At 46.8% G+C, this 12,323-nt stretch overlaps 1 protein-coding gene across 1 annotated transcript; it reads right to left on the reverse strand.

Moving 5' to 3' along the window:
* Positions 1,296-3,482, reverse strand: DNAJC5G (DnaJ heat shock protein family (Hsp40) member C5 gamma). Its single transcript, XM_018054774.1, has 4 exons — positions 3,370-3,482; positions 2,664-2,877; positions 2,321-2,465; positions 1,296-1,348 (listed from the first exon to the last, which is right to left on the reverse strand). Exons 1-4 carry the CDS (start codon positions 3,480-3,482, stop codon positions 1,296-1,298), a joined length of 525 nt encoding a protein of 174 aa, XP_017910263.1.

Below are 12,323 nucleotides of genomic sequence, written 5' to 3' on the forward strand. Positions count from 1 at the left end.
CTCTACCTTTTTCTCCTTCTTCTTCTCTATCCCGGGCATGATTTGTCTTTTGGGGGCCCAACATATGCACTGGGATTGGATTTTAAAAAGCTCTTTTATTAACTGACATTCCTTAGCCCTTCTCCCAGTCAGGAGAGAGAAGTTTGAGGAGTTACTAGGTTCTGACCCTGCGAAGATGGGGAACGGTGTGATGAGGATACCAGACAGACAGTGCGATGAAGCACACATGGGGAAAGGGTCTGGAAACATTCAGTCTTTACCCTATCACATTTTTCATGCCCCTACTTTAAGCGCAAAACATATAGTGATCAGCTTGTACAACATGAGACCAGAAGGATGGAAGCCGGCAGGCACTGCGGTGTGAACTTCGGTCAACCCACAGGCCCCATGCTCATGGATGCTGTGCCATCAAAGCTGCAGTCCAGGGAGAATTGAAAGGCGGAACAACGACCTCTAAGCCTCAATGCACTTATGCTCTTTTTGAGTTGTCTCATGGTGGTACGGGATGAGGCTGGCAATGCCAAGGGCATGGGCACCAGAAGAAGATGAGACCAGCTCCCAGAGAGGTTAACTCGCTTGGGAATGAGGCTGAACGAAGAGTTCTTGGCACACAGAGTTGCAACAAAGGCAGGTCACCTGACACAGCAGCTCCAGGACAGGATCCATCCTGCTCGGTTTTCAGGATCCTGATGGAAGTCTCATAAGTGGCTGACACTACCGCTGACACTGGCTCAAATTCCAAGGAAGGCACAGGAAACACAATGTTCAGGAAAAAACTGTCACCCCTGCCTAAGACCTCACAAGGGTTGGGTAGGAGGGCTGCTCTCTAACAGGTTAAAACTGGGACTAGAGCCAAAAAGAAGAACAGCGGGGTGACCCTGTACAGCCAGGGTCAGTGACAGCATCCAGGACAAAGACGGGATCCTCACTGGGATGGAGGCCAAAAGTGCTTCTGAAGACGCGAGTCTTACATGTAGAAGGGGCAAATCAGGGTCAATGTCAGGACAGGGCTACTTGCTCCTCTCTTCCCCGAGTCCAGTGGCCTGGGCAGCAGAAGGCACCCTCACTGGGTCAGCATCTAAGGGCAGAAGATGGCATCTTATTAACTAGAGCGAATGATCATGCAGAATTTAAAGCAAACTCCCTACAGGTAAGGATACAATACCTGTAGTCCACACTATAAAGATAACTTTCCAAAAAAGACTCAGCTGAATTGTTTTTAGTGTGTATTTTTTTCTTACCCTTTAGTTATTGCTGCATTTCAGTTTTCATACCTCACTCTTCTTCATCTTTTACTAATTATCATCACTAGAACCATCTTCCCCTCTTCTAAAATGTTCTCTGCGTCCTATGATGGATTGAAAAACACACATGTAAACATCTAGTAACAATTTTTTACTCTGTTGTGTAGTTGCTAAGTTATGTCTGACTCTTTTGCGACCCCATGGACTGTAGCCCACCAGGTTCCTCTGCCCTTGAGATTTCCCAGGCAAGAATACTGTAGTGGGTTGCCATTTCCTTCTCCAGGGGATCTTCCTGACCCAGGGATCAACCTGAGTCTCCTGCCTTAGCAGGCAGATTCTTTACCACTGAGCCACCTGGGAAGCCCATTTTTCAGTCCACTGGTGAGAAAAGGGTTACCTTGCAGTTATGTATTCCTGTCACCAGATGGCACTGGTGTGAATTTCAGTCAACCCACACCTCAGGGGATAATCTTAGACACTACCTCTCTTGCTGCTGCTAAGTCAATTCAGTCGTGTCCGACTCTGTGCGACCCCATAGACGGCAGCCCACTAGGCTCCTCTTTCCCTGGGATTCTCCAGGCAAGAATACTGGAGTGGGTTGCCATTTCCTTCTCCAATGCATGAAAGTGAAAAGTGAAAGGGAAGTCGCTCAGTCGTGCCCTACTCTTAGCAACCCCATGGACTGTAGCCTACCAGGCTCCTCCGTCCATGGGATTTTCCAGGCAAAAGTGCTGGAGTGGGGTGCCATCGCCTTCTCCACCCTCTCTTAAGTAAATGCAAATAACTGCATCCTCTAACTCGTCTTCAACTACTGCCTTTTCTAGGCACAGTCTCCCACCCCATTCCTTACCTTAATGCTCACTCCATTCATTAAGCTTAACAGTCAGGGAAAGCGAACATTACATTTAAACTGTCAGTTTTTGGCAGAAGCCCCTTAGAAACCAAGTGTACCCTCTTTTCTTTCTTCACTTGGCCCCAATACTGACTTGAGAGTTTGGGGTTCACAGTTGAGAGTTCAGGGTTTCACCCACAACCCTAATTCAGCTCTCACCTCAGTCCCTGCCTGTGGTTCTCACCTGACCTTGGAGGCTGATGCTGGACATTTGACGCATATTTTTTGTTAGTTGCTTCCTCAGGTGGTGGCTTAAGTGCTCCACAGCAAAAGCAGCAGCAGCAGCAACAACAGCAACAGGTGAGCAGAGCACACAAGAGGACAAGTGTCTACAAGGTGGGAAAGAATGGCTTCAATCCAGCAGTTACTGTGTATTTCCATTCAAGCTCCACCCAGCCTCAATTCTTCCAGCACCCAGTATATGAGACAATAGAAGTATTTGTCGTAGGAGAGGAGAATCAGCCATCCTAAGAGTGGAGGGTTGCCCCTCCTTTCTTATTTTTTAAGGGACCAGAGGAATTGTGTACCTTGAACCAACAACTATTCATTGTAAAATAGTATGTGACGCCTTCTTCGCCAAAGTGATCGTATATATATATTCCCAATGAGCCATGCCGGTCATAAATTTTCCGCTTCTTAGGGTCACTCAGTACGGCGTGGGCTGTGTTGATCTCCTTGAAGATTTCTGCTGCTTGAGCATCCCCTGGATTCTTGTCTGGATGATACTTCAAGGCCAGTCTCCTAGCCAGGCAATACACAAAAGAAGGGTGGGCAGAGGATGGGAGTGGTGGGGGTGGGAGGGTTACGATGAATAACAGGGATAAGTCTCTAGAGGATGAAGAAAGAATGTATAAGAGGATGGAGGCAAGCAGCCCAAATCTACATTTCTTCACACGGAAGAGGATGATGGCCCCATCTGGCCCCAAAGTGGAGGTCTGGGTATTTAAAAATTGGGTCAGGGGACTTTCCTGGTGATCCAGTGGTTAAGAATCTGCTTTCCAGTGCAGAGGACGTGGGTTTGATCCCTGGTCAGGGAACTAAGATCCCATTTAGGCAACTAAGCCAGTGCCTTCTAGAGCCTGCATGCCACAACGAAAGATCCTACATGCCACAAGAAAGACCTGATGCAGCCAAATAAATATTTTTTAAAAAGGTGGGGGGGTCAGAAAGCAAGGTAGGAGAAGGGTTTAAAGGGGAGAATTGCGAGATTCAATAAGGGGCTGATGTCTGAACCTGTAGGCCTTCTTGACGTCTTCAGGTGAGGCGCCCTTCTTAAGCTCCAGCACTGCATAGAGGGTTGACCCAGACTTGGACAACTGGCGGGCAGCCTCGTCCACATGAGCCATGATCTGGGTGGGAGGAGGGGAAGAGTTTGTGAGAACTTCCAGGGGTAGGGGCCACAGAGAAGTGAACTTCCAGTGATAGGAAACTCATCCCCTTCAGGGGCGAGACAGGAAAGTGGCTAATGGGACAAATATCAGACAATGGTGAGCGGCATCTGTGACTAGCAGGGGAGCGTGGGTGACAAGACACTTGAATTCAAGTTTTACAGAGGAAACGTCTTCTCCTCAGCTTCCCCAGTGCCCATCAGATGCACAGAGCTCCAGACACCCCACATCCTACAGAGGTGAGGTAAGAGGAGGGCTAAACCCTGCCAAAAGATCCATTTAGTCCAGAGCCTCAAGTACTGTACAGAAGGAGTCCTGAGACTGTCCAAGTCCTTGTTGGGTCTGAAAGCCCAGCAGGATCCCAGTCTCGGAACAGGCTGGGTGGGGAATCCTGTTGGTCCACAAGCTCCAAGGGAAGAACAAGTCAGACCAAACCATGAGCTGCCTAAGAGAAGCCAGGCGTCTAGAAACCAGGCCAGAAGGCAGTGCCTGCCCCTAGGCCAGACACTTTCTCCCTCCTAGCCACCCCTCTCAAACCATCTCACCCCTGTCCCTCAGGGAGAACAGGGAGAAGACTCAAGGGATGAAGGAAGAAGTGAAAACCGGGAGCTGTTGGGTCTGACCAGAGAGGCAGCAGGGAGCAGGACCCCAGGGAGTGGGAGAGAGCCTGGGAGGCCGTGGTCTGGGAGAACCAAGGTGACAGCTCAGAAGAGAGTGTTCTGGTTCCTCAGGTCCCCTCTGGCTCTGTGTGGACCCCACATCCGGCCTGGCATCTACCTCGTAGTCGCTCTATTCAGCCGGGAGGCCTCACGCAACCTCCATGAACGTGTGAAACTTCACACGGCAGCGGGCCAGTGGTGACCGAGCCTGCGCACTGCGTCAACACTACGGGTCACTTTTTGGCGCTGCCGGTAGGTCTTGGTTGGGGCTGGGGTGGGACTTATTTCGCTCGCGGGAAGCCTGAGCGTAGGGATCTGCCTGGTGCCCGCAGCCGAAGGCTGTGGGGTGTCAGTTTCTGCCGCACCCGCGGGTGCAGCCTCCAGGGGCGTCCCTACTCCCGTGGGAGGGGGAATCATTCATCCTGATCGGGGACATGACTCATCGACTCACTTAAGGAAAGATAATAGGGCTTGGAGACCGTGGCTGTTTGCGTTGTATGGTTGCTGCGAACCTTTCTCAAGAGGTGTATTACCTTCCTCGTGTTCTTTCACAGAATTTAGAGGTCGCCACTTGGTCCTTTTTCTTTTCCCGTCCACGGGAAACTCCTACACATGCTTTAAGACCTACCTCAAATGTCAGTATGCCTAAGAAACTTTCCTTCATTCCCTCAATTGTTCCCACCTTCCTCTATAAAAGCATTTATCCTATCGTATTGTAATTTACCTTGCATCTTCCTTTAAAATGATGTCTTGAACATTTCCAGAAGTCATGCCTGTTCTTCAGAAACGTCCTTTAAATACTATTACATAAGGAGGATGTACCATAATACAATTACATAATCCAGATTGGATAATTGTTTCTAATCATGATATAATAGTATAATGACCTTATGAAAATTCTTATCTTTAATCTTTAAGAAAATCTTTTTTTTTTTTCTTTAGTGTAGATTTCTGGAAGTGGAATTATTGGGTCAAAGTGAATTTTTTTTGAGGCTTTTGATCCGTATCACTAACTTTCTTTCCAGAAAGTTACCAAAAGTTCCAATTTACCTCCTTAACTAATTTACATGCCACTTCCAGGGCATGAGGGCACCTATGGGTGCTTGGCCTCACTTCCTGTAATCTCCGACAGGCTTGCATGAAGTTTACTACTTCATGATGTTGGTTTTCGTAACTAAGGAACGCCAGTGGTACCTGTAATGTGTAACTGAAAGAATTTTGTTGTTTCAATACTATCTCTGTCACCTGTCTTTTGGCTTTTATTATCTTTTCCCTTTATTACTGTTATTTATGCGCACTTACCTCCTCTTCTACAGATATTAATCCAGTGGTCATTGTGCTGGTTGCACATGGATTCAGTTGCATGCCAAAGATGTGAGTCATCTGAGCAAACTAGAGAGTCCATGTTCAACATGCACAACGACCACTGGATTAATTTATTTCTGTAGATCAGTGTAGGGGTGGGGACGAAAACCTTTGGTATCACGCACCAGTTCATAGGTTCTGGGTTAGATGAGTTTAGAGGTTAGTCACCCAAAGTAAAGGAGCTAAAGCTGACAATTTTCTTTTACTATAGTATATTGTTTCAATATATTGTTCTATTTTATTACTGTTGTAATTTTTTTTAATTTAAAATTTTTTAACACTAAAAACATTTTGTATTGGGGTATAGCTGACTAACAGTGTTGTGGTAGTTTCAGGAGAACAACAGAGGGACTCAGCCATACCTGTACATGTATCCATTCTCTCCCAAGTCGCCCTCCCATCCAGGCTGGCACATAACATTGATAAAGTTGGCAATTTTTTGATGGTTTGCTCTCTAACTAACCTCCAGCTTTCCGTCACCATCATGGGATGACAGAACTAGTGGAACAGCCCAAGTCGTTTCTTCACCAGCACTGGGAAGAGAGCAGAAGGCACTGGAAGTTCACTGTACTTACCTGAACCCCTTCTCTCAGTCTACAGGCCCAGTGTGGTCCGGCCCCGCCTCTCCCTCCAGCTCCATGAGTACCACTGTCTTGCTTGCTCAGGTCTCCGCTGCACCACTTTTCTGTCAGTTCTTTGAAGACACTGTGTTCCTTCCCCCTCCTCTGCGTGGAGGACTCCTCCCCAGGCTACATGCATGGCTGAGTTTAGAAGGAGGCTGAGAGTCTCTAAATTGAGTTCAATTTCTCTCTCCCCGTCTCAAAACACCCTCACCATCATTTGTGAATATTTATTTATTTGTACGTTAATTTGAGGTCTGCCTTCACCAGTAGACAGAGTGCAGGACCTTGTCCATTTGTTCACCATTGTGAACAACACCTGGAACCATGCCTGCTCAGAATAAGTGAATTAATGATTTGCTGAATGAGCAATAGCAGAGGGAGCCCTCTGCTGGTCCAATGGAGGTCCAGAGTTTGGGCCCTAGCAAGAATTCCCTGGAACAGAAACGCTTAGCTGGAGAATTGGACAGGACTGAGAGTCAGCCTTTCCTCATACAGCCTAAGACAAAAAGACAGACACACGAGGGATAAAGAGACAGAAGCATTAGGAGAGAGAGTAATGGCAATTCTGGGCTCCTTGTTTCTTGTTTGTCTTAGTTTTCCTCCATTTCTTAACATAGTTTCTGGAATATTGTAGATGCTCAGTAAATGTTGGTTAAATTGAATGAACAAACACACTAGTGTGCCTTTTCAAAACACTTTTACCTTATTGTCTCCTTTGATCCTCATAGTCCTGGGAGGTGGTGTGATCACATTCCTGCTTTATAGAAGTGAGCCTGAGAAAGAAGACAAATTGTGTTTGGAGAAGGGTTAGTAAACATCTTTCACATCTTGTCAGAGGCTCCAGAATGTTATTACTTCTTATCACTGCCCTCTGACATTCTAATTAATTCTAATCATAGTTTGTGGCTCTTGAAATAGCCATTATCTTTAAGCCCTCTGCTCTCAAGGAGATGACACGGCAGCCAGCAGGCTGCAGAGATGGGAACAGAGCAGTCAGGCTGGTCTGGCACTCTCTGGCCTGGGGCCCTCCCCTAGAAACAGAGCCCTTTTGACTTTTTTTCCTATGCACGGGGTCTCTTCTAACACCCAGCACAGAACTAGAGAACACTCAAGCCAGGAGTCTGAAGCCCTATGTCTTCGTTTTGGCTCTGGCTCTAAAAGCTGTGTGATCTTGGACAAGTCACTTAATCTCTGAGTCTCTTCCCTCTTCTGTGAAGTCCTGGGCTGTTTCACAGGGTTGAGATCAAGACTAAGTTAAATTTGGTTATAAAAGTAATTAAACAATTTAAATAACTGCTAAAGGATGATGATGGACTCAAATTTTTTCTGAAATCATTTGCCCTCCCACCGTATCTTGAGTCAATCTTAGAAATTTACTACCTCATAGAGCCATGTGGTCTTTCCTGGAGAAAACCAAGAAGCATCCCTTATTTACCCACAAACAACTGAAGTTTTAGTCATATAGCTGGAATATACACATTCAGACAGCACACATTGGCATATTTATACCCAAAATATCACGCTCTCGAACATATGTGGTGGGAGAGAGAGATTGTAATTTGTCATACCCAATTCCCAGGTTCTAGAATTGTACAGATTTTGAGCTGGAAGGGACCTCAGAGACTTAACCAATGCCTTGATTTTTTAATGAGAAGTGTGGCCCAGAGAAGATTAACCTGTACAAGCTCAATCTGTGAGCTCTAGACCTGTCTTCTGACTCCAAGTTCAGTTCATATACCATGTCAGCTCCTTATACACACCAGCTCCCTCCCCACTTTAAAATCTAGGTGTAGGAATGGACCAAAGTTCTGGTTGATACTCACTTGCTTTCATGATGATGTTAAAGCAGGTAATATCCTGCTTTCACTCCCCCCAGTTGAAAGCATATGTACTACGTATGGCTGAAAACACCTTCGGCCCAGTTTGTTTGCTGGTCCTCCCCAGGGCCGTCGCCCATCCTCCCAACATCTCATGGTGGGAGGTGGAGGGCTTCCAACTGGAGAAGCTGCTTTATACTCGTCCTCTCTGCCCTGCAGCCTCAGGCTCTGCAGACATAAGGGCAGGCTAACAGGGCACATGGACAAAGGAGCCTGGTGGGCTACAGTCCATGGGGTCGCAAAGGGTTGGATGACTGAGAGACTAACACTTTCACTTTCACACTAACAGGGCACACCTGCCTTACCTGTAAAATGGAGATAACAGCCTGCCTTTTAGGGTTGTTAGGAAGATTAAACATTTAATTTGAACAATGCTTGGCGCGTAGGTAAGTGCTGTGTCATCACTGTCATCATCATCACTGCGGTACTTTCTATCCTGTCTCCTCCCAATTTTGTAAAGGGAGAAATTGCTTTTCATTCTGTCTCTGGGAATAAGGGGTAAATCAAGATCCTCCCTCTAGAAGATTTGGAAATTGCCATTGGGATCCTTCCATTCCTTTTCTACATCCTTTCTCAGCCTCTCAGAACTCTATTTTCTCATTCCTCTACCCATTGCCCTCTGGCTATCCAAAATATCCCCCACAGTGCCACAGTGTTCCCCAAGCAGTCAAAACTCCAAAATTACCCCTCTCATTTCCTCTCCTTTAAATGTTTCTAATAAAAATGATCACCTCCCTAAAATGATCTCATCCCTAAGGGTTAGGTGGGAAGCAATTTGATTAAAACCCTGTAATTCAGCTTACAGTGAGAGCAACTGTTAGAACCTCATCCCCTTAATTCTTATTAACACAAAAGGAATAACTGGCAGAGTTTCAGGCAGTGTGACTGAATGAAGTGAAAAATGTCAGGCTATGTTTTGGGAGGTGACTTTGGGCCTTAAATCACTTCTTTCTGTTCAACTCTACCAATTTCATGTCTTTTCAGCTCTGGGGCTCTGCATTGTTCTGAGTCTCCTCCTCCATCTCTGCTAAGTTTCCTGTCCCCTTTGCTGGCTCCTCTCCCTTCCTTCATCTCCTGATTGTGGGTATTTTGTATGGTTCAGTCCTTAAGCTCCTGCTTCTGCACTTTCCTCTCGACTTGAGAGATGCAGTCTGTGGGTGTGGCTTCAGCTGGTACTGCTCTGTTTTGGCTCACCTTAGAGTCATCCACATACCAGTCTTCCATTGCCTCAAAACCACACTCTGCAGTCTGAGCTCATGACCTTGTCCCCACACTGGTTGTTCCTCTTGCTTTGTCCATTTGCAGTAATGTTACGACTCTTTCCAAGACAATGCTGCTCAAAACCCAAACGTCAGTGGGCTGTGGACCATTATTTTCCCCCAAATTCAGGCCAAAAATTCCTACTAATTTCTTTTTTTTGTTTGTTTTAACATTTTTATTTATGTATTTTTAGCTGTGCTAGGTCTTCATTGCTGTGTGGGCTTTCCTCTAGTTACAGTAAGCAGGGGTACTCTCTAGTTGCAGTGTGAGGGCTTCTCGTTGCGGAGGCGTCCCTTGTTGTAGAGCCCCGGCTGTAGGGCCTTTGAGCTTCAGTAGCTGTGGTATATGGGCTCCCAGGCTCTAGAGCACAGGCTCAGTAGCTGTGGCTTACGGGCTTAGTTGCTCCGCGGCATGTTGAATCTTCCCAAACTACGGATCAAACCCATGTCTCCTGCATTGGCAGGTGGATTCTTTACCACTGAGCCATCCAGGAAGCCCTGTTCTTAACCATTTCTTTTTTCAAAATTGCACTCTATTTTTTTCCTTCTTCTCAGCTTCCACAACCTTGTAGCACCTCAGTCAGAGGGTTTCCATATCACACTAACTGCTGTTCTAGCCTCCTAAGTGTTCTTGCTACCGCCAGTCTCACGGTGTATACTGCTACCAGATCTTTGTAAAGCGGTGCCTCCTTCATTACTACTCCTTTGCTCATAGCCTACAGGGTGCAAAACAAGCCTTTAAATATGACAATGGGAATTTCCCTGGTGATCCGGTGACTGGGACCCTGAGCTCCCAGTGCAGGGGCCTGGTCAGGGAACTAGATCCTACCTGCCACAACTAAAAGATCCTGCATGCCCCAGTGAAGATCAAAGATTCTTTGTACTGCAACTAAGACCTAGTGCAGCCAAATAAATAAATACAGCAGTCTATAAATTATGGCAATGAACTCTACGATTTGCTACCAAGTTGCCCATCCAAACGCATTGCGTGCTATTGCCCTAAACCTTCTGTAACCATCAGTCTTTTTTCCCTCCCTGTTCTTTCTATCCTCTATACCATTGCCCTCACACCAGTTCCCTTCATGAACTGTCCTCTTAGTCAGTTCACTTACTCAACAAATACATATTTAGCATTGCTCTATGCCTAGTACCTTAAATACAATGATAATCAGTTCTCATAGATTATGGCTTATTATGGAAGATAGACATTCATTAATATCTTCAACAAATATTTATTAGGTGCTATCAGGTGCCAGATACTCTTCTAGGTACTGGGGATATAGCAGCATACAAAACAGACAAAAATTTCTGACATCATGTAGCTTAAATTCTGGTGAGAGGAGATAGACAGTAAACAGGAAAATATTCAGTATGTTGGGTGGTAATCATCACTATAGAGAAACATAAAGCAGGGGATGGAGAAGGAAGATTTTTGAGGAAAGAATACAATTTTTAAAAAGAAAAACAGAGAAGGCCTGTAAAAGTGATATTTAAGTTAGGACCTGAAGCAGGTCCTCAGGTGAGTCGTGAAGACATCTGGCAGCGTGTACCTGGTGTGTTGTAGGACCCATCTGCACAAAGGCCAGGGTGGCTGGGGATTGAGGTGGGAATAGTATGAAATGAGATCAGAGGGGCTGGACTGCATAGGGCTTTGTGGGCCAGTGGAAGCCCTTTGCTCCTCCCAACCGCCACCCCTGACCTCGGACGCGGGGTAGCTCCTCCTGGCCATCGCCCCTGACCTCGGACGTGGGGTAGCTCCTCCTGGCCGTCGCCCCTGACCTCAGATGCTGGGTAACTCCTCTTGGCCGCCGCCCTTCGGGCGTGGGGTCCTCCCGGCTTCTGCCCCTGACCTCGGACGTGGGGTAGCTCCTCTCGGCCGCGCTTAGTGCGCGGGTCACAGCCACCTGCGCTTAGTGCGAGGCCCGAGGCCAGGGGCGGAGGCGGGGAGGAGCGACCGCAGGTCCAAGGAGCGGTGGCGGCGCGGGCGCAGGAGGGCCTAGAGGAGCCATCCCACGTTGAAGGTCAAGAAGGGTGGTGGTGAGGAGATACCCCTCATCCAGGGTAAGGAGCAGAGGCTGCACCTTGCTGGAGCAGCCGTGAAGAGGTACCCCATGCCAAAAGGTAAGAGAAACCCAAGTAAGATGGTAGGTGTTGCAAGAGGGCATCAGAGGGCAGACACACTGAAACCATACTCAGTGAAAACTAGTCAATCTAATCACACTAGGACCACAGCCTTGTCTAACTCAATGAAGCTAAGCCATGCCCGTGGGGCAACCAAAGACGGGCGGGTCATGGTGGAGAAGTCTGACAGAATGTGGTCCACTGGAGAAGGGAATGGCAAACCACTTCAGTATTCTTGCCTTGAGAACCCCATGAACAGTAATGAAAAGGCAAAATGATAGGATACCGAAAGAGGAACTCCCCAGGTCAGTAGGTGCCCAATATGCTACTGGAGATCAGTGGAGGAATAACTCTAGAAAGAATGAAGGGTGGAGCCAAAGCAAAAACAATACCCAGCTGTAGATGTGACTGGTGATAGAAGCAAGCTCCGATGCTGTAAGAGCAATATTGCATAGGAACCTGGAATGTCAGGTCCATGAATTAAGGCAAATTGAAAGTGATCAAACAAGAGATGGCAAGAGTGAATGTCCATATTCTAGGAATCAGTGAACTAAAATGTACTGGAATGGGTGAATTTAACTCAGATGACCATTATATCTACTACTGTGGGCAGGAATCCCTCAGAAGAAATGGAGTAGCCATTATGGTCAACAAAAGAGTCCGAAATGTAGTACTTGGATGCAGTCTCAAAAATGACAGAATGATCTCTGTTTGCCTCCAAAGACAAACCACTGAATATCACGGTAATCCAAGTCTATGCCCCAACCAGTAACGCTGAAGAAACTGAAGTTGAACGGTTCTATGAAGACCTACAAGACCCTTTAGAACTAACACCCAAAAAAGATGTCCTTTTCATTATAGGGGACTGGAATGCTAAAGTAGGAAGTCAAGAAAC

Source organism: Capra hircus, chromosome 11, assembly GCF_001704415.2.
Source record: "Capra hircus breed San Clemente chromosome 11, ASM170441v1, whole genome shotgun sequence".
Taxonomy (NCBI): domain Eukaryota; kingdom Metazoa; phylum Chordata; class Mammalia; order Artiodactyla; family Bovidae; genus Capra; species Capra hircus.

What these genes read in the sequence shown, in the direction of transcription:
- DNAJC5G (XM_018054774.1), bottom strand. Translation starts at nt 3,482, where the DNA reads ATGGCTCATGTGGACGAGGCTGCCCGCCAGTTGTCCAAGTCTGGGTCA. An exon ending in GACGTCAAGAAGGCCTACAG is followed by an intron (nt 2,878 to 3,369) that starts GTTCAGACATCA and finishes TTGCCTGGCTAG; the next exon opens with GAGACTGGCCTTGAAGTATC. An exon ending in TGAATAGTTGTTGGTTCAAG is followed by an intron (nt 2,466 to 2,663) that starts GTACACAATTCC and finishes CCCACCTTGTAG; the next exon opens with ACACTTGTCCTCTTGTGTGC.